The 22,981-nt window shown below is 41.8% G+C and overlaps 1 protein-coding gene across 3 annotated transcripts in view; it reads left to right on the top strand.

Moving 5' to 3' along the window:
• ABCG2 (ATP binding cassette subfamily G member 2 (JR blood group)) overlaps nucleotides 1–22,981 on the top strand; it is a 139,475-nt gene that overhangs the window by 72,349 nt on the left and 44,145 nt on the right. For 2 of the 3 annotated variants that reach the window (XM_065877124.1, XM_065877123.1), the window contains exon 2: nucleotides 22,259–22,478. In XM_065877124.1, coding sequence (XP_065733196.1) covers nucleotides 22,276–22,478 — 203 coding nt within the window. In that variant the 5' untranslated portion in view covers nucleotides 22,259–22,275. Of the gene's footprint in view, nucleotides 1–22,258; nucleotides 22,479–22,981 lie in introns of those variants that run through there. The other variant, XM_065877122.1, reaches the window with a different exon arrangement.

Here is a 22,981-nt window from a genome sequence, read left to right as displayed (position 1 = left end):
ATTTATTTTATTTATTTTTGGCTGCATTGGGTCTTCGTTGCCGTGAGCAGGCTTTCTCTAGTTGCGGTGCATGGGCTTCACATTGCAGTTGCGTGTAGAGCACGGGCTCTAGGCACACGAGCTTCAGTAGTTTTGGCACGTGGGCTCAGTAGTTGTGGCTCATGGGCTCTAGAGCGCAGGCTCAGTAGTTGTGGCACACAGGCTTAGTTGCTCCGCAGCATGTGGGATCTTCCTGGACCAGGGCTCGAACCCATGTCCCCTGAGTTGGCAGGCGGATTCTTAACCACTGAGCCACCAGGGAAGCCCCTCTCCTTAAATCTTTATTCACTAGTTTTAGCATCCATTGGTGGAACTTGATGTACATGCTACTGTGTTGTTCTAATGGTGATTTAAAAATTGTTTTTCTCATTCCTTCGATGTTTATTAAAGAGAATTCTTCTGTAAGGAAGAGCTTTTCCTTCACCATTTATTTATTCAACTATTTGTATCAGTACAGACTCATGGATATTTATTTTATTATATAGGTTATAATCTGATACTGTCATTATTTAATTTACTGCTCAAATTGTTCCATCTTTAGCCACTGGGAGCTCTTTTTTTAGGTTGGCCCCTGTGCCCTTTTGACATACCACCTCCCTATCCCCATTTTTTAAAAAGCATTTCCTTACTTTCTGGTATCATGAAATGTTCCAGGCTCATTTTTGTATTTTCCATGCCCCAACCCTGGCATCAACCATTTCTCCAAGGCACTCTGGTTCCTTGTTTTGGAGGCTGTTATAAGAAACCAAGATGTGGGTACTAGGTGTGTTGCTGGGAGTTGCTTTGATATTTTTAAGTTTCATAGATTTGTGACCTAGCAAATGCATCTCTACGAGGCAAGTAATGCCTTAAATTTCAAACACTCTAGAGGCCCTGACTGTATTTGCCAATTTGGGTTCAGTCTCTTGTGGGAAAGAAATGAAATTGGCAGAGTTTAGAGCGTTAAAATTTCCCACTTTTTCCCCAATGATGACCCATAAGTGCTTATAAAACAATGAACACATTAATTTTTATTTTTTCAGGCTCTGATAAGGAAGTAGGATTTTTTTTAGCTTATTAACTTATTTAAACTATGTCCCGACCAATGGCTCAATATATGTGAAGGGCAGATATGTACAGATCGTATCTTTTTTTTTTTTAATTTTATTGAAGTTTAGTTGATCCACAATGTTGTGTTAATTTCTTATGTACAGCAAAATGACTCAGTTGTGTGTGTGTATATGTATATATATATTCTTTTTCATATTCTTTTTTCCATTATGGTGTGTCACAGAATATTGAATACAGTTCCCTGTGCTATACAATAAGACCTTGTTGTTTATCCGTCTTACGTATAATAGTTTGCCTCTGCTAATCCCAAAGTCCCATTCCTTCCCTCCGCTATGCCCCCTCCCCATTGGCAGCCACAGGTCTGTTCTCTATATCTGTGAGTCTGTTTCTGTTTCATAGATATGTTGATTTGTATTGTATTTTAGGTTCCACATATAAGTGATATCCCATGGTATTTGTCTTTCCCTTTCTGACTTACTTCGCTTAGTATGATAATCTCTAGGCCCATCCATGTTGCTACAGATGGCATTATTTCATTCTTTATGGCTGAGTAGTATTCCATTGTATATATGGAATCTTCTTACCCATCTTCTTTACCCATTCATCTGTTGATGGACATTTAAGTTGTTTCCATGTCTTGGCTGTTGTAAATAGTGCTGCTATGAACATAGGGGTACATGTATCTTTTTGAATTATAGTCTTGTCTGGGTATATACCCAGGAGTGGGATTGCTGGATCATATGGCAACCCTATTTTTAATTTTTTGAGGAACCTCCATACTGTTTTCCATAGTGGCTGCACCGAAAGTATTTCTTTTTAACTTTCAGTAATCATATTAGTGATGGTAGTATTAATATTTTATCACTCTGAAATTATTACGTACGTAATGGGCAATAAAACAAAGAAATAATTATGAGATATTCAGATTCTATCATCTCCCGAGTGTTGAGAATCATTATTCTTTGTGTGGAAGAAAGAAGATACAGATGTAATATAAAAGTGGTTATGTGCAAACCCCATAGTCTTGAATTCAAATCAGAAGTGCCAGTCAGTATATATTCATGTTATGGACATCTGTTCATATCACTTTTTTTTGGCAGAAGTTAAATTCCTTTATTTATTTTTAACACAAATTAACCATATGCTCTAGAAGCCAGGTTGGGTGACAGAGTGAAATAAGATTTTTTTTTTTTTTTAAGGGCAAAGATTTTATTTATTTATTTATTTTTCTTTAAGGGTTTAACGCCCTTTTTTTTTTTAAACATCTTTATTGGAGTATAATTGCTTTACAATGTTGTGTTGAGATCATATCTTTCAGATGTGCAAAATGTCTTCAAATGAATTGTGAGGTCCTGGCCCCCGCCTCCCCACCTCCTGCCTCCCCCAGTCTTGGGGCAAGCCGTTGAGCCTACTTTCTCATTCTGAAAAGAAGGGTTTTAGGCAAGATCTTCATTTCTCTTGTCTTTTTGTGTGCTCAGAGGGCCCCGTAATATCCAGAGGATTTAGACACTCTGCCTATATTTTAGTTATAATTTTAGTGTCTGTTGATTGAGTTCACAGTGATAAAAAGATTCAGTTAAATTTCAGATCCATATTTATGTCAATCATGCTAGCTTACTTCTGATATTGAAATTTATTTACTCAATTAAACTTTATTTTAATCTTAGCCAGTCCTGACCATGTACAGAACTCTTTTCTCAAGGTTCCATTTCCACATACCTTCTGTAACTTTCTTTTTACTTTCAGATTTTGTCCTACGCTTTTCCTTTCTTTCTCTCTCTCCAGGACAAAATTACTTTCTTTTCCCTCAACAAAATGTGTTTCCACTTTATATACCTTTTTTCCTTTCATTCAAAGATGTTTTCCTTACCAATTTTAGTTGTCTCAATTACATATATTAACCAGAATTCTCATCTTTTAAAAACCTTAATCTCTAGTGAAAACTAAGAAGTAAGCAATTATAAACTGTCTTCCACGTTATTATTCTGTAGATTGGCAAAATCACAAATACTCTTTATGATTTCTAAAAAATAGGTGCTTTTTTTAATAGAAAAATTTTCAGTGCGACATCAAACATTTTTATCAATAAACCTAAGTATCTTTAGTTTCTCCGTAAAAGGCAGCCTATGTTGAGTGATGTTTCAGTATCTTATTTTATTTGGGAAGGATCTGGACGTTTAATAAATTTCCATCATTTAACTTAGCAAAACTCTGAAGTTTTAAGTCACCAAAAATCTGGAGAAACTATTTTTTAAGTAGACATACCATAAAACATAATTATTCTTAAAGAATTTACCTAAAAGCTCTTACCCCATTTATATCTATTGAATTACAGTTGTGTTTAGATTACCCATGAAAACTTCGTGAGACATTAGACCAAGTCAGCCATCATTTCAAGAGATTTTTCTTGATGAATTTAACAGAGATAATATGACCTATTTAACTTTTAGTAAACCGAGGTGTAATAAAAGTAAGACATGTCTGTATTAATTAAACCAACAAATTTAAACTTTAAAACTGGATATTAACTTAATATTTCCCAGATCACATGAACTTGAAATTTGGGTTAGTTTTTTTATTATATTTAAAGATACTCAATTTGAAAGTGCTTACTTTTAAGTCAATTAAATACAGGTCTTTTATAAAGTTAATTTTGATAATATTATCTGGAGGTATGGACATATCATATGTATAATGTACACATGGACATATAAACAGATATAAATAGAGATCTTATAGCTTCATTTCAAAACTTAGTCATGAATCAGTTATTACATTATAAACTTACTAGTCTATAAGTAATATTTGGAATAAGTTAAATTTATTTGCTCAGATGACTAAAGCTTTTCACTATTGTCGAAAAGATTTTTAAGATTTGTATCTGTCCTTGATAAATCCTGAAGGAGGCTGTGAATTAGATTTGGTGAGGGAGCCTTTCCAGCAGTTTGAGTTTAACAAGGCCTCCCTCTTTTTCCCTTTTTTTTTTTTTTTTTTTTTTTTTTGGTGGAGGGAAGGGGGTTCAGGTTCTACCTGATTGAGCTAATTAGGCTCAGTCTCAGGTCCTTGTGGGCTGTACTTACATTTCTGATTTGTAGAGATTTGCAAGACAAAGACAGTTGCTTTTAATTCCCCAGAGAACTGGTCTGCCACCTAAATGATATTGAAAGATTGATTTGCCCAACTACATTTTCTTTAATTTGCTTTTTTATATCAGTAAGATTTCCAACTACACTGAAAATCAAGAGTTCTATGTTCTCGAACTTTAGGGTTCAATCTATCATGCCTTCCAAACTTTGCACAGGGCATTCAACAAAGGCCCTCAGATTCTAAGTGTACAAATTAAAACCAGAGCAATTTACCCTAGGGGCAAAAAAAAAAAAGTCTCCATTATTGTTTTTATTAGTCCCTGAATATTAGCTCCCAGTTCTATTTCATATTGTGTGGGCTCAGATAACCTTATTGATTTTCCTTAGTATTTTTAAGCAATATTGTCTGAGGGGCAGATTTATCCACCCTATCTTATTATACCAGGCAAGGGAAGCATTCCCCAGTGAGACCTAATGTTTATCCCATAATATAATTGGTAGAAGAGATGTAACCATCTTATATAAAGCCCATTCAAATATACCAACTTTTATAAAGGTTCATCTCAATTCTATCAACTCTTATATCTTTAATTTTGGCCTCCATTAAGACCCCATCAACTAGGCTTGGTCTTACAAGGAGTCCCAGTGTCTACTTAAAAAAAATGCACAGCGTGAGTGTTGCCAGTTAAGTTTTATTTGGGGCAAAATGAGGACTGCAGCCCCGTAGACAGCATTTCATAGAGCTCTGAGAAACTGCTCCAAAGAGGCGGGGGTGGGGGGGAGGTCAGTATATACCTGATTTTGGTGAAGGGGGAATACATGCAATCAAGCACATATTTTTTGCAGAAGGTTTCTGCTAGTCACGAGGAGCAGATGCCACCATGAAGGATTTTGGTGCTTTTCTAGGTATGAGGAGATACAAGAATTGTGCTCATAAAATCGGCTCCTGAAAATATCTAACTCTCTGAAGACCTGTTCTGCCAGCTGTTCCCAGAGCACAGAGGGCTTCATTTCTGCTCTCCGCCCTGAACTCCTTTCAGGGGGTGTTGAAAATCAGCAGCTCCAGCAGTACATGACTTATCCTTGTAGAGGTAGTTGGCAAGTGCCAATGGAAAGTGCCAATTTGTTGTTGACCCTAGAAACCTTTCTTTTTATCCCCCGACCATTTTATCTATGTTTGTGTAAAAGGCTTTGGGGTCCTGACTTGAGGAGTTGAGCCAACTTGATTAATTGGCCTGTTGCCCCAAGCAATTGCTGGTCAGGTATCTCAGTGTAATTTTCTAGCAGACTTTTTTTTTTTTTGATGTGGACCATTTTTTTTTTTTAAGTCTTTATTGAATTTGTTACAATATTGCTTCTGTTTTGTGTTTTGGTTTTTTGGCCTTGAGGTATGTGGGATCCTAGCTCCTTGACCAGGGATTGAACCTGGGCTGGAACCCACACCCGCTGCATTAGAAGGCGAAGTCTTAACCACTGGACCACCAAGGAAGTCCCCAGCAGCCTTTTAAAAACATGTATATTGTAAACTGGGGTAAATAGAGTAGACTTGTTTGGGGCTCTTTAGTATTGGGGACCAATGGAGGTCCCTTTGGCCATCCAACCTTAGTGTTGTATCAAAACATTTATTTTAATTCCATTAATGTCTGTTTTACTTATCCCATTTCTTAACCATCTAAAGATTTTTATCCTTTTAGGATAAGTCCCTTTAAAATTTCCACCTTGTTGGGAAGACATCTCTAGACTTTCCTCTCAGTTTCTTATTCCTTTGTTAATCAACCTGATTAACAATTAATCTAATGCTTTTATTAGCATCTGTGAGACCCATTGAGGGGAAACTGACCACAGATGCAGCTTCCCAAACTGTTTTTTTGTTGTTGCTGTTTATTTGTTTTAAACTAAGGGAGTTGTTAAGGTTAGCCGTTATATTTTTTTGTATTTGCTTTCTGCTTCGGTACCAATAAAACAGTTTATAGTGAGAGCCCTCTGAAATTTTACTAATTTAGAAGTCTCTCCAATTTAAAAGATCCATTGTCTGGCCATTGTCAGAGCTCTCAAAACACGGGGGGCCGGGGGAGGGGCGGGGGGGAGGAAAAGAGGCATAAGATCAGGTAGAACATTTACATCTCAAAGACCCAGGGAGAGAAATGCAAGCTCCTCCCAGAAGGGCTTTTGTTCCTTTAAGGTAGGAATTCTGAAAAGATGTTTTACCAAGCTGGCTTTTTGTAGCTGCACCGGACAGCTAGAATGTTTTTAGTTAATTAATTTTGGAATGTTAAAAGAATCAATTGGGGTTCTTTTAACCTTCATTTTGGAATGTTAGAATAATCCCAATTGGGCCATTTTTAGGGTGAGATTTCCTTTAATTCCCAACTAAGGAGGTATTTGTAGGAATAAATTCTGTATGGGTATGTTGCAGCAGAAATAGAAATGAAGTTTTTCCTCTCCTGAGAACAAGGAAAGTAAAGGGGACAGTGAACAGGCTAGAGAAGAAACATAACCTGGCCTGAAAGAGCTAATCACTCCTTGTTTTATTTTAACTTAACTAATCTGTAGTGTCTGTAACTAGGTTGGTACTTCACAAAGCTAACCTCTCACTCTCTGGCCCTATGTCAATTACATCCTGCCCCTGTCACCCCTGACTCTGTGTGAGTTACATCTTGCGCCTGTCACTGCCTAACTTTACGTAAATTCCCTATGCTCCCTGGCCGCAAACCACCCCCTGTAGCTTTTGCATTTCAGAAAGAAGGTCTCGCAGGCCAATAAACCAGAGACAGACGGACCCAATTACCGGGCCGCCTGACGCCACGATGACTGTTTTGAAATAATGCAAGGAGAAAAAGAATGCAAGACCTTCACTACTTTGATCCTTATCATATACCACAGACTGCGAGTCCCGCATATAAAATCTTCTCCGATTCCCCAGTGGTGGTGGAGGGGAGGAGGGGCACAGTTTTTGGAGGCACTAGCCCACTGTGTCCCCTCTTGGCTTAGCAAAGAAATAAAACCACTTTTTTCTCTTTTCTCCTAAATGCTGTCTCCGTATTTCTATTCGGCGCTGGCGTACAGAAGCCGAGATTTCAGCAACAAATGCATAATAAAATCTTCCCAGTGTCTCTCCACTGTGGTAACCCGCTCACGTCTTTAAACTGAGCAGAATCTCCCCAGTGTCATTCATCTGGGGTAACCCAGGTACCTCTTCTTGAAAGTAAGTTCAAGGAAAGTCTTCTCTTCCAACGAGGAGTTTATCCACCACCAAATAAAGCTTAGGATCATCAGCCAGTCGTAGGAAATCCCAGACCCAGAAGAGACTTAACCTAAATGCGTCTGGAGGCGGCCGGGCACAAGAGGCCTTTGCTGGTAGCAAGGCTCCAGAGCCTCCTAGAGTTCAGGCGAAGGAGAGAAGTCTGCTCTGGGTCCCTTTGTTGTTCACTAAAACGGTCGGCTGAAGAAAAACGCACCACCTAAAAGTCGCAAGTTAAGTTTTATTTGAGGACCTTACTGAAGACTGAAGCTCAGGAGACAGCCTCTTGGAGAGCTCTGAGGAACTGCTCCAAAGAGATAAAGGACTAGCCAGGACATCTAGGAGTTTTTGCTGAACAACAACAAAAAAAACAAAAACAAAAAGCAAACCGTGTAGTCAGACGTCAAAGACGACTGATAGTCACAAGAGGCAGACATCACAGGTTAATGATTCTAGTGCTTTTCGATGTATGGGAAGATACCAGCACCTGGGCTCATGGTACTAATTCCTTAGGTATGCATGTGAACTATCTAGGGCCAGTGCCCAGAACACACAGTGCTTCCTCTTTTTCTCTAACTTCCCCTCGGTGTGCACCATGGGGGCTTGGTGGAGGGGCATCGGGAGGTGTGGGGATGGTGGCGGCAGGGCGGGTGGCCAGAGCCTGGTTTGCTGCAATGATGGGCAGCACTTCTTGTTTCCTGGGACGGCGGGCAGCATTCCCTGTCCACGTCTGTCAGTTCCCTCTTCAGCGTAAGTGAGTGTGAGTGTAAACGTAAATGTAAAATGAGTATAAACGTAAAAAACATAAGTGGGTTTCCGTGGGCCTGAGGCTGGACCATTATACTTGCCCCTGCTTTTCCCTGCCTGGGCAGAGTCGGGGGAGGTGGGGTTCTTTTGGAATGGGCTGGACGGCAGAGACTCACTATAAAACCTCCACTGGCCGTGACCTTGCTGTGGCAGTAGGTGCCTTTTGCCTGCTGGCGTCCTTCCTCCCAGCCCCACCTTCTTGTGGGCAAAGGGCTGCAGACCGGGGATACTCCTGGCGTCCTAAGGTATATATCTGAATACACTCTTCCTTAGAAGCCAGGTACTGTTCTTACTTACAGTTTCTGAGTGCTTGTCTCGTGTCTGGTAGTGTCTCTAGGGCAAAACATGCCCAGCTGTCATAGGCTGGGAGGAGGGGTGCGGGACGGTGTTCCCATCTGGGCTCTTGGATGGCTGCAGTAGCCTCTAGGTGGTCTCCCTGCTCTGTTCCCCTGCCCCCCATTCCCAAGTCAGAGTGATCTTTTTAAACATAGTTCCATTTTGTCGTTGCGCCACCCAGAACTTTTTGGTGACTTCCAGTCTCATTTGGAGCCAAGTCCAAAGTTCTTGCAGTGGCCCGAGGCGCGGGCACTGCCAGAGCTGACCCGAACCTCTGACTTCCTGTCCTACGCTCTCCCTCCCTCTGCCTCAGCCCCGCTGGCCTTGCAGTTCCTTAGACTGACACTTGGACTTGGTGTCACGCCTCCAGAGAGCCACCCTCAGGTTTCTGCTCAAAGGCCTCATTGGAAAGGCCTCCCCTGACCACTTTTTCTCTTCTGCTTTAATTTTTTCTCTGTTGCACTGTTGCCCCTGACATTTTTCATACATAACCTCATTGATGGCAGGGATGTTTGTATGTTTTTGTTTTGTTCACTCCTGTATCCCCAGTGCCTGTCACGTAGTAGAAGTCTAATGAGTATTAGTGAATGAATTTTAATTCAACAGATGAGAAACAGGCTTAGAGAGGCTAAACAATGCCTCCAAGGTAACTGGCTAGTACGTTTAAGGGCTGGAGAAACTCGAATCCCATACGTTTGATGATAGGTGTTAGGTAGCATTTTACAAACAGCCTTTGGAGGGAACATCACAATTTCATCCGGGAAACTGCTGATCCAAAGATGAAGAAACTTTGGGATGTAACATATACGTAAGTTGCCCTTAGTCTAACTCTTCATTTTTACTCGCAATTTGACTAAATATTTTCTAGAAGTTTCAGTTTTCTGTCGCAGATTAAGACAAATTTGGGCAGAATCCTTGCAAATTTTGTCAGAATGCAAAAGTAAAAATGAATAGCAGGGGTTAGGGATGCACCCCCGTACAGTCAGAAGTCCAGGTATAACTTTTGACTCCTCCAAAACTTAACACACAGTTTGTATGTTACACGTATCTCTGCATATATTTTATGCATTCATGACATACCTAACTTCATTTTTTTTTCAATATTTCTAGGCTACATAGTTTGCAAGTCTTTTCAAATTGTTGCAAATCTTAAAAAAAAAATTTTCTAATATAGTTATGGAAAAGAAATCCACATATAAGTGGACCTGCACAGTTCAAACCTGTGTTGTTTAAGGTGTTGCCAAATGCAAGTTGAGGTGCCCAACGTACAGTGAGGTCAAACAAACTGAAACATCGGAGTTTGGAGCAGAGGAAGGTTTATTGCAAGGGCCAAGCAAGGAGAATGGGCATTTTGTGCTCAAAAGACCGGAACTCCCTGATGGTTTTCGGAGAAGTGTTTTTTATAGGCAAAATTTAGGGTGAGGGCTGCAGGGTGTGTGACTTTCTTCTGATTGGTTGGTGGTGAGGTAACAGGGCGGTGCTCCAGGAATCTAGTGCTCAGCCTGAAGTTACCCTTGTCCAGCCAGGTGGGGGGGCCTCAGTTCCTGTAGAAGAGCTCAAAGATATTGTAATATATATCCCTTGAGGAGGAACCAGGACCCTGCCCCCAGGGTTGCACTATTGTTTCTTTTTTTGTTGTTTTTAATACATTTATTTATTCATTTATTTATTTTTGGCTGTGTTGGGTCTTCGTTGCTGCGCGCGGGCTTTCTCTAGTTGCGGGGAGCAGGGGCTACTCTTCATTGAGGTGCACAGGCTTCTCACTGCGGTGGCTTCTCTTGTTGCGGAGCACGGGCTCTAGGCACACGGGCTTCAGTAGTTGTGGCTCGCGGGCTCTAGAGCGCAGGCTCAGTAGTTGTGATGCACGGGCTTAGTTGCACTACCGCATGTGGGATCTTCCCAGACCAGGGCCCAAACCCGTGTCCCCTGCACTGGCAGGCGGATTCTCAACCACTGCGCCACCAGGGAAGTCCCTGCACTATTGTCTCTTTACTGCCTTTCCATTGTTTCTGGTTCCTTCACTCTTCTAAGTAGTAACTGTTTGAATCTGCCTCTTGGAACTCAGGGAAGGTCTAGGAGACTGAAGCCTTTTCCTACAAATAAGAAACCACCGGCACAGAAAGGCTTTTGTTCCCAGGAGGACCCCTCCTGCTGGGTTTCAAAGGGTCAGCTGTATTTACTTTATGTGCACTTGTATCTATTTAAAGGGAGGATTAAGTTTAAATTGAAAAAGGGACAGAAAACAGATCTGTGGTTGTCAGGGACTTGGGGGGAGGGAGACGGAATTTGTTTGGGATGATGGAAATGGTCTGTGTCTTAATTTTGGTGGTAACATGACTGTATACATATATTTATTTATTTATTTATTTATAAATACTTATTTGGCTGTGCCAGGTCTTAGTTGCAGCACACAGGATCTTTGTTGCGGCACGTGGGAATCTTTAGTTGCGGCACGTGGGAATCTTTAGTTGCGGCATGCGAACTCTTATTTGCATCATGTGAGATTTAGTTCCCTGACCAGGGATGGAACCTGGGGCCCCCTACATTGGGAGCGTGGAGTCTTAGCCGCTGGACCACCAGGGAAGTCCCATGACTGTATACATCTTCAAAGTCCAAAAACTGTACTTAAGGAGGATAAGTTTTACTGTTTACAACACTGTTTACTGTTGACGTGTTTTTTTTTTTTAAAGGTGGTATTTTATTTTATTATTTATTTATTTTTTTAAATTACATTTTGCAACTTTTTGTTTTTTAATTAATTAATTAATTTGGCTGTGTTGGGTCTTCGTTTCTATGCGAGGGCTTTCTCTAGTTGTGGCAAGTGGGGGCCACTCTTCATCGCGGTGCGCGGGCCTCTCCCAATCGTGGCCTCTCATGTTGCGGAGCACAGGCTCCAGACGCGCAGGCTCAGTAGTTGCGGCTCACGGGCCTAGTTGCTCCGCGGCATGTGGGATCTTCCCAGACCAGGGCTCGAACCCGTGTCCCCTGCGTTGGCAGGCAGATTCTCAACCACTGCGCCACCAGGGAAGCCCCATGTTGACGTGTTTTTAATAAACATGACAAAAAACAAAGATTAGGCTGAACCATGAGTATAGTTGGCATTATATTGGAAGGAATGTTCCCCCATTTTTTGTTACCTGTACCTTTTTTCCATAAGTCACTAGTTCCCTGTAGATCCCTCACTGGCCTTTCGGAGTATCTCCTCTGTGCTGGAAGGATGGGGATGTGTAGGACGAGTGAGAGGAGGGCTGAAGGGACCTGCTGAGCTTCCAGAGTCAAGTCTTCACTCCCTGCAGGGCGTATGTCACCCTTTGATGGTCTTTGCTTACTTTTGCGGCCTCATTTTCTTAACTGCCCCGTCCCCAGAGCTGCACTCTAGTATGACGGACAGCATGCATTTCCCAGCACAATCTCTTTCAATTTAATGGTGTTACTTTCCTTTACTAGGACAACTTTCTTCTCTTTTCTCTTCTTCCCGTACAACTGGTTAGTCTCCTCTAGGAGGCCATGTGCTGCTTCATGAAGGATGGCACTGGTCTTAATCTCTCAAGTGAATTTGAGGCTGCAGTCAAAGGAATGGGGAAGGACATTGCTGGCCGGAAGAATGTCCTGCCTTGAAACGGGATAATTATTTTTTCTGTGAACTCCAGCTGTGTTAATATATTGAGTTCTTAGGTGGTGTTCATTAAGATTTGTCCTTACCTTTCATAGATTCCAGGCAGAATCTTCTGTGGCGTGTATTTTCGTTCTTTCTAATTTGGACATGTGGTTTACTAATGCTACCAGGACCTAACTTCTCTAAACAGGACGCTTAGTGACTTCCTGTTGTTAGAATATCTTTATGAAACCGCTTTGCTTGATACAGGGATGTGGCATCTTGCGATTTAGTCTTTCATTCAGTGGGAATAATCGGGAACAGGGTATGAAGAGCTCCAGAGGATACAAAGATAATAGATGTTAGGTCCCTGCTTTTACAACAGCCTGTGTGGGCAAATTTTTAGCTTGCAAATGCAAATGTGGCTCTCTGAAGTGGCAGGTTTCCAGTAAAGTCTAAAGGAGATACTTTAAAATATCATTCTTTTACTTGTAATTTGGGAGATGGCTGAAGGTCAGAAGGGTGCGAGAGGAAGGTTCCTACACTATGAGCTGGGGCTAGAAGAACACTTTAGTGCTAGTTTGTTTGGTGAGCTGTGATCCACGTGCTGGTCATACACTGTTAGAGAGATCTTTGTGACTCTTAGAGGAAAGCCCTGGAGGGTGGCTGGCAGGGTTATATTTTATTTGAATTAATTATTTTTCTTTCATTAGCCTACCTTTGGTGTTTGAAATTCTGAATAAAGCTGTCTGACATTCACCATGAGAATGTTATGAAATTTCTGTTAATTGTTAGGGAACTGTGGACCGAAACCACCAGCCTTGGCCAAGCGCAAGCAGGATAACTGCTTGCCAGAGTTGTCTCACAGCAGGAGGTCCTCATAAAGAATGAGGTGTTGCCTCCAAAAGCTAACTGGGAGAATCCGGGAGGGGCCAGAAGGAGGAGGGAGGAGACGATACGTCCTGCCAACCTCCCAGAAGCCTCCTCGCTGGAATCCATCTTGGCTGAGAGATGCGCGCGCCCCCAGGGAGGACCCTGAGTCAGAGTGATGGGCCAGAGACAACCCAGAAACGACCCCCGTTCCCGTGAAGCCTGAGACCGCGAGCCACGTGGCAGACCAGTTCTCCTGGGGTCCCTTACCCTGCCGCTCTCCACCTGGCAGCCCTAATAAAGTCTTGTCAGCATGTGTGTCTCTTTGGACAATTCATTTCTGAGTGTCAGAGCAGAGCCCACTCTCGGGCCCTGGAAGGGGTCCCCCTTTCTGCAAAAACACGGTCAAAAATGTTTTGGTAAAATGTGAATTCTGTTTGGGGATCAGATCTAATTCCTTAGGGATTCACCTCATTTGTTTTCGCTTGAGGAAAGTGATGTAATTCAATTTAGCATTTGTTCAGAAGACAGTTCTAAAATAAGAAGCATTGCCTTTTTTCAGCCATTGTATACTTAATCATTTTATAGATTTGTTATTCTCAACCTGAAATATATAGCACTATCCTGTTTTTGAAATAAAAACAGTACACTTTTGTGCTGTTTTAAAACTCAGGAATGAACTTATTTGATAACAGCATATAGCAAGTATATGCACCTTTTTCTTGTCTTCTTTTTTCTGATGCAGGATGCATATGAGAGTGGGTGGCGTGACCTCAGTGTTCAAGTATATGTATCTTTTATGGGGTTATAAAATTGGTTAGTTACCAAGTAACCCAAGAATGAGGAAATACATTTTTAAGAAGTAAACAGTCTAGACCTGTGTTGTCCAGTATGGTAACTGTTAGGCACTTGTGGCTATTTAAATTTAAGTGAATAAGTTACATCACGTAAAACATTCACCAGCTACATTTCGAGCGCTGAGTAGCAGTAGCCACATGTGTCCAGGGGACAGCACTATTTTATTTTCCCCGTGCATGTTACTATAGAATGTGGAAAGAAGCGTAGGTACTTTTCCATCTGACCTCCAATTATCTTGAACACAAGAGAATCACTTCCTTGGGCCTTATTTATAGCATTTTTACACATCAAGAACCAGATTACCATCCATAAAATAAGTGATTTGTTGTGTAATTTGTGAGAATAAATGGAGTGGGTAATTTTTTTTTTTTTTTTGGCTGTACTGCATGGCAGGCGGGATCTTAGTTCCCCAACCAGGGATCAAACCCGAGCCCCCTGCAGTGGAAGCACAGAGTCCTAACCGAGGACTTCCAGGGAATTGCAGGGAGTTGGTAATTTTTAACTTTGTCAAATTATGTATCTCTTGGCTGGTGCTTTCTAATCGCCACTATTGTAAACATATCCTTAGGACTCAGTCCTTTGAGTCCTTGGCGATCCTCTCTTAGGTGCAGAGGAGGGGAGGAAAAACTTTTCCTCTACTCTTTTAGGTTCCGTTTTTGGGGGCCTGCAAATTAAACCAACAAAAGATTAACGAGGGAGAGAAAGGTTAGATTCAATCATGTGGAAAAGGAATTCACAGAAAAATGTAACTCAAAGGAGTGGTTAGAATTTGAGCTTAAATACCATCTTCATAGAAGGAGAGGGGGAGAAGGGCACTTATGGGAACACAAATGACTTTCAGGAAAGATAACTGGGCCTTTAGGAGAATAGATGGGAAATAGATAATTTTTTGACAGGTCTGTTTAGGTGTGGTACAGATTTCTCTTTGTCTTAGGTGGTAAGAGTCAATTTTCCCTGGTTGCTTCTGGGGAGAGGACTTATGACAATTTGCATGAGGGCGTGCTCTGCTTCTAGGCAGGTAAGGGATTTCAGGAACTCAAATGCCTTCAGCTCAAAATAACTTTTATGCCACAGTGGTGTTTCAACAGCCACTCCCCTTCTGATCCAGTTTCAGGGTCTTCATACCACTTGGTGTGTATCTCTAGGTCCTCTCCTGTCAGCATCCAACCGTCCGCTGTATCTCTGCTTGAATGTCTCAAAAGCATATGTCCTAAACCGAGCTTCCTGATCTTGTCCTGAAATCAAAGTGAAGAAAATGTTTCCAGGAGAGAATATTCAGCTTTCAGTGTTGCTGGTGGTTTGACTAAGAATTGATCATTAATACATTCAAAATCACATAATTAGCTGTACTTTCAAAGGGTGAAGTTTATGGTCGGTGAATTACATTTTAATCAGAAAAGTCATTGGATATGTCACTTTGGCAGTCACCTAATATTGTCAGCAGTGGTTTTGGTGTGAGGCTGAGGTGGGATGGAAGCCTGATTGGAGTGGTTTTAAGAGGGACTTAGGAGGGAGAGTGTAACGGATGGACAGGAGGTGTGGGAGTTGTTGTTGGTTTTTTTTTTTTTTTTTTTTTGCGGTACGCGGGCCTCTCACTGCCGCGGCCTCTCCCGTTGCGGAGCACAGGCTCCGGACGCGCAGGCTCAGCAGCCATGGCTCACGGGCCCAGCCGCTCCGCGGCATGTGGGATCTTCCCGGACCGGGGCACGAACCCGTGTCCCCTGCATCGGCAGGCGGACTCTCAACCACTGCACCACCAGGGAAGCCCATTGTTGTTGGTTTTTTTTAAAGAAAAAGAAAGTGACTCCAAGGGGCTGTTAGAATTTGGGGCTTATATACCATCTTCATAGAAGGGGAGGGGGAGAAGGGAGAAGAATTACAGAATTTTATAATCAGGAGAGAAGGAAAAAATTGATGCAGGGGAGAAAAAGTGAGGGGTGGTGGAAGATAACTGGGTAGATGTCCTTGAGTAAGCAACAGGGAATGAAAAGCAGAGCATAAGTAGAAGATTAACTTAGGTGGGAACTGTGGCAGTCCTAGGGGAGCTGTCCTCTGATAAGTAGAGGGAGTGGGCTGGAAAGATAGATGGATAAAAGATGGAAGAGTTAAGTGGGTGTTAAGACAGTGTCTTGATTCACGGTGCCAAGGTGGGCAGCATGTATGGCTGAGATAGTAGGGAGGCACGGGCCTTCCAGGAGAGAAGGCCAAGGGGCTGGTGAACCAAGGACAACGGATCTTCTTATGGATTTTGACACTTACTGCACCTGCCAAAATCCGAAACCTTACAGTTGTGTATGACAGTGTAAATCCCTTGATGCCTCTTGAAAAGCAGTTCACAGCTAATCAAATGTGGGTCTGTAGCATGTTTTAAAAATCATAGAGCAATACATTATTGACTACTGAAGACCCCCAAGAAGGCTTTGTGGTTTGTCATCCACGAGAGTCTTGTATATGCTTCTCAGTTTTTAACCAAAGATCTGTCTCTCCCTCAGATGTCTCACAGGCATCTAAACCTTACCGCGTGGGAACAGAGCCCTGGAACTTTTGAGGTCCCCTCTGTCATTACCCAGGCCCATCCCTTTGTCCAAGCGTGTCTCACCTGGTTTTCTGCAGGAGCCTCCTGACTGGGCCTTGCTTCCACACTTGCCACACAGCAGCCAGAGTGGTGGGGTCTTTTTTGTTTGTCTGTTTTATAGATTTAATTAATTAATTAATTAATTTTTGGCTGCCTTGGGTCTTCGTCGCTGCGCGCAGGCTTCCTCTGGTTGCGGCGAGCGGGGGCTACTCTTCGTTGTGGTGCACGGGCTTCTCACTGCAGTGGCTTCTCTTGTTGGCGGCACACGGGCTTCAGTAGTTGTGGCTCGCGGGCTCTAGAGCGCAGGCTCAGTAGCTGTGGCGCACGGGCTTAGCTGCTTCGCGGCATGTGGGATCTTCCCGGATCGGGGCTCGAACTGTGTCCCCTGCGTTGGCAGGTGGATTCTTAACCACTGCGCCACCAGGGAAGCCCTGAGACATTGTATTTTTAAAATTTTGTAATCATTACTGTAACTTTTTTGTTTCATCATAGAGTAATATATTGTTCCATATTGGTGTTAGAAATAAGTTTGTTGTTTGGTATAATGTGCTTCAGCTGGATGGTGTACCTTAGTTATGCCTGCTAATCTCTTGAGTTGTGACACATGAATAACTAAGACCCTGTTGTCTTCCTGAGGAAGATTACTAGAATCCTAGTGAGGAATCCAGCACCTCCTAGCAGTGTGAATCACAGACTTAAGCCCAGCACAGTGAAGTCAAACTCGGTATGCACACACTTTTAAAATTGTGATTGTATCTATAAGCTTTAGCCCTCTCTCTTGGATGGATGGATAGATGGACGGGCATGGATAATCTTTCTTGGGTACTTTAGTTCCAGTTGGTGCCTTTTATTAGCAGAAAATTTCACAAAAATTTTGTATGAATGTCTGTCTTGAGCCAATGACCTGTTTACATTCAAGTGGTACGTTATTTGGTTCTCTTAATGAGCCTCGGGACAGGGTTAGAAAGTGTCTTTGGTGGCTGAACATCAAATGGGGATGGAGGCCGGAGAAGCAATTGCTCGTATCAGACTGGCATAGTTTGGCTTTTGAAGGCATGGGGGATGGCTGAAGAAGTTCATAAAGTCAATAAGGTCTCTAGATTACTTGGACCTTGAGCCTTCTTTCACTGCTTTAAGAGAGTAGGATTTTAGCTAATTATTACCATTCATTGTGTTCACAGATTAAAACCAAGCTCTTCTAATTTCCTGGGACCAGTCTCTAAGTGGTTTCCTACTTTTGCAGTTTCCAAGATTGAATAGTGTTTTAAGTGTGACAACAATAGAGCAGTTTGGGGGTACAGGAACAATTACAGATTATTTTGGTGTGGGGGCTGTTCTACTATGATATTCTCAGGCATGGTTTTCTTGTATGTATCCTGCTTGTATGTATCCTAGAGCTTTTTCAATCTGTGGCTTGATACCTCTTTTATGTAGAAAAAAGCCTACTTTTTCAGTCTGGTGTTTTTTTGTTTTCTTTTCCATGGTGATACGTGGAATTTTCATACACTCTTCAATCTGTATGTTTTCTACATACCAGCCTACCAGTTCACTAATTCTTTCCTAATCTGTGTCTAAACTGCTAATAAACTCATCTATTGATTTTTTAAAAAAATACAGATTCTGGTTCTTTGGTGGTAGTCTATCTTTTCATTTATTTTCTTAGACGTATCCCTCAGTTATTTTAACGCAGATGTCTGATGACTCCAATCTGCAATATCTATGGGTCTATTTCTATTTTCTTCTTGTGGAACATTAGGTCTTATTTGCTGGCATGCTTGGTAATTTTTGATTGAAAATTTGGATGATAATAAGTTTCAGAGTGATTTAAGTTTCTTATAGCAAAGCATGAGTGGATCACTTTGGTTGAGTAGAAGCTGGTCTATTTCTGGGTTGCCCATATTTCCAGGTCATAGGCCTAGTGGGATCTCAGAAACTTCAGGTTTTCAACTGGTAGGTTCACAGCTCCAAACTTGGTCTCCCTAACACTGAGAGGCTACTTAAATATTTGTTCAGCTTTTTGGCCTCTAGCAGCTTCCGTCTGCCTGGTTTTCCTGAGTTTCGCCCCATGGATGTGCACTTTGCCTCGAGGGGAAAAGGGCACAGAGTGCTGGCTGTGCCTTCAGCCTCCTTCCTTTCCAGGAACTTGGCAGCTCAAGTCCTGGCTGCTTTGCTGGCTCTCATTAATGAGCGCTCTTCAAAGAGCTGCATCTTACATTTTGTCTACTTCTACAGTTGTTCTTAGGAGACCGATTGGTTTGGACCAGCTACTCTACCAGAGCCAGAGAGAAAGTTCTTCATGGATTGTTTTGATTTTTAAAAATTAAAACTAGTTTTATGGAAGTTTCACATTTCAAACCTGTTTCACAAGCTGTTAAGTTCACTTTAAGGTCTTACTCTAAATCCTTTAAAGGGGCCTTTTTAAATTTGTTTAATGAAATATTTTCAACTTCATTTATACATTTAATCCTCACTTTTTGTTTTAACTTCTTTAAGTGCTTAACTACTGATTTGATTTTCTCCATTATTTTTGTACATAATTCGAAACCTTCCTAGAATTTAAGTATGTTTGCTCATTAAGGAAATGATTTTGTCATTCCAAAGAAGTTTGGAGTTTATCTTCCTAGTAGATTGAAGGAGAATATAAAGTCTGGAGCTTTTTTTTTTTTTTATGCAATTAATTTTATTGTAAATGTTCTATTAGAATTTTGGTAGATATTTTCATAAATGAAGAACCTTTGTCACATGAAGAATCTTTGCCATGTGCGTAATCATTCTTTCATTACATATTACAAATCTATTTTATTAAATATATGGATTAAAGTACGAGTACTAAATCTGACCTTTCCTGTACATTCTTCCCATTCTACAGCACACTTCACTATAACAGATTACACCCAAGAGCTCTCAAACAGTTCAGACATTCCTAGCCTTACAGTCCAATACTGAACCTAATAAACTGAGCTTAACTTGCAAAAGCGAGAGGTGGTCTGCGGCCCATGCCCGGCGTCTTACCAAGTCGGCCACCCTGCACAAGGAGTCCGAGAGCTCGTCAAAGATGAGCAGGGTCTGGGGCCCCGGCGGTGCGGAGCGCACGTGGCCCACCAGCTGCTCTGTTTTCCTCAAGGCCTTCTCCTGGGCGACACGGAATCCTTCTGGGGCACTGAGCTCAGGAACTCCAAACAGGCCCTGAAACCCAAAGTTCCCACTGATAACTAAAAACATGACCTGGGGGTATGGAATACAAATACTTTCTTCATAAACAAAATCTTGGTTTTCGTTGATGTTTCATATCATCATGACACCTGTCATCACAGGTATCACTTTCACATTCCCCGCGACATTCCACATATATGACACTGAAAATGTTTTAGAATGTAATTTTTTTTCAATTTTTAGTATTTTAGAAAAAACAAAAATAGAACGATACGGGTTCAAAATGCAGCTCGGTCACTACCATGAAACCTAACTCACAGAGTAGCAAGGATTAAATGATACATGTTTAAAAAAACCATTCTAACAGTGCCTGGCACACAGAAAGCATTTAACAGATGTCAGCTGTAACCGCCATCACCTGTGTGACCCTGGTCACGTTCTCTCCCCTCCTTGGCCTAATTTCTTCATCAGGCATGAAGGGATGACGATATGTGCTGTGTCTCACAGCACGGACACAGGAACGAGGTTAGTAAGTTCTCAGGACCCTGCCCCGCACTGAGTGAGGTCCAGGGCACAGCATCAAGCGCTCCACAGAGAATAAAATAGGGACGGTGAGTTGATTTCTGAGCACATATATATTTTAGGAAGATTCAGTAAACAGGCTAAACCAAGTCATAGGCTGAAACTGGCAGCAGATTTTATACCTTCCAAAAGCATTTCAACACCTTGATAAAGATAAATATCACTAATCTAATGGGAAGGAAGGACCATCTTCTTGTACCGGTTCGATTGCACTTGTTTTGATGCCCAGGAAGGCAGACAAAACCCCCAAGCACAACACATCCATGGCAGGCCAGAAGTGTACCATGCACTTTACATAGGTTCTCTCATGTAAATCACACAATCCTAGAGCACAAACAACTGTCAATCTCCTTTTCACGGATAAGGTAACACTTTCAGAGGTTAAAGGCACGTGTCTGTGGTCACTAGCGACCAGTGGGAAAGCCGCAACTTGAGCTCGCGGCAAGCATCCCTAAAGCCCACACGTTCTCCACGCCCGTGGACTGCAGCTGGCGTTGGAAAGTCTTGCCTCTGCAGAAGGCCAGCTCCGGGGATGGGGAACCCCGCTCTTCACCGTTTTAACCAGCTGCCCAACGCAGTGCCTAACGCAGGCGGGAACTCACGAATGAGGCAGATTACCAGGGCCAGACCCACTGTGTAGACAGCTTTGCATCAGCAGGTGCCTCACGTGGCGATTGCGGGAAATACCAAGAGGTGAAGCGTTCCGGCCTGACAGGGCCCACTGTTTCCGGCGCTCGCCCAACAGGTCCAGGCGGCGGTGCCCACCGGGCATCAGCTGGTGCTGACCCACCGGACCTGGAGCCCGGCCTCGAGGCCGCCTGAAGTCTGGAGCTTGCTTTATTTATTTATTTATTAACATCTTTATTGGAGTATAATTGCTTTACAATGGTGTATTAGCTTCTGCTTTATAACAAAGTGAATCAGCTATACATATACCTGTATCCCTATATCCCCCCTCTCTTGCGTCTTCCTCCCACCCTCCCTATCCCACCCCTCTAGGTGGTCACAAAGCACCGAGCTGACCTCCCTGTGCTATGCGGCTGCTTCCCACTAGCTATCTATTTTACATTTGGTAGTGTATATATGTCCATGCCACTCTCTCACTTTGTCCCAGCTTACCCTTCCCCACTCCCCATATCCTTAAGTCCATTCTCTAGTAGGTCTGCATCTTTATTCCCATCTTGCCCAAGTCTGGAGCTTTAAATTCAAATAAATCTCTCTTATCCCTGACTGCCTGGCCAACCCCCTTTTTGTAATAACTGTGTCATAGACTCAAACAAAAACGGGGTGATGGTGATCATGTGGTCTGTCCCTGATCTTGAGTCGTATCGTAATACACTTTTCAAGTCAGATCTAACTCCCGTTCATCTTTTTTCTGCTTCATGAGTTTTGAGAAATTTTCATACTCTCCCTATTTACTTATTAGATGTTTAATTGACACCTAATTGGAGTGTATGTATTCAGAGTTGTGTCTGCCTCCCTAATATAGGTTTCAAGGTTGTTCTTATTGCCGTGATGTGGCCTATTTATTGGAAATGGAGCTATTTATTGCATTGAGGTTTACAATGGACTTGTTTAAAATTTTTAAAAATATATTTCATTGAATCCAATATATGCAAAATATTTTTACTTAAACATGTAATCAATATAAAAATGACCAATGAGGCATTTTACATTAAAATTTTTTTGGTGTCTGTTTAGAATTTAAATTGAGATATAATTGATACATAATATTATATTAGTTTCAGGCATACAACATAATGACTTAAAATTTGTATGTACTGTGAAATGATCACCACAGTAAGTCTACGGAATAGCCATCACACACCAAAGTCACAAATTTTTTCTTCTTATGATAAGAACTTTTAAGATCTCTCTTAGCAGCTTTCAGATATACGGTACGGTATTATTAGCTAGAGTCACCACGTTGCAGATTATATCCTCAGGACTTAACTTATTTTATAACTGGAAGTTTGTGCCAAAACCGAATTGTTTTAAGTGTACTCTTAACTACTGTTTACCGTCTCATTTACTGTCAACTTACTGTTGCTTTTCCCTCTACAGAGAGGCAGAAACACTCCAGATGTCTTCCAGTAGTTACCAAGTTTCTGTCCCAATGTCAAAAAGAAACACCAGTTGCATCCCGGACACAGCCTCCAATGACCTGAAGACGTTTACTGGAGGAGCTGTGTTAAGTTTTCATAACATCTGCTATCGAGTAACAGTGAAGAGTGGCTTTCTACTTTGTCGGAAAACAGTTGAGAAAGAAATACTAAAGAATGTCAAGTATGTGCATGAACTTTTATTTCAACAGGTTCATTGACATGCAGTGAACCTGGCAGGTTTTGCTTATTGCAGATGAAGGTGTACAAGTCTATACAGATGTACGGACACATGCTTCCATTTCATTTGGCTAAACTTGCAGTGAAACAGTTGGATCACATGTTAGGTGTGTGTAAATGTAAGACAACTATAGCTTAGCTTAAGTTATGCTGTTGAAGTCCAAAGTGATAAGAGAATTTAGGATCCAAATTAATACACTTATTTATATTTTAGAATCCAAGTCAACATAAAACTATGATTTTTATTCTCCTCATCCAGCAACTAATTAATCTCATGGTGGTAGAGTGGGCTGTAGAGTGGGGAGAGAAATGGGCATTCAGATAGAATCTACTGGGTCCCAGGTATCTCTCTTTCATATATTATAGCCTTTAGGGTTTTCATGTTTTTCTGATTTCCAGAGAACTGAGCTGGATTCTACCTCTCTGTGGAGTAGGGAGTGAATCTAG

Source organism: Phocoena phocoena, chromosome 5, assembly GCF_963924675.1.
Source record: "Phocoena phocoena chromosome 5, mPhoPho1.1, whole genome shotgun sequence".
Classification (NCBI taxonomy): Eukaryota; Metazoa; Chordata; class Mammalia; order Artiodactyla; family Phocoenidae; genus Phocoena; species Phocoena phocoena.
This window is presented reverse-complemented; position numbering and strand designations above follow the sequence as displayed.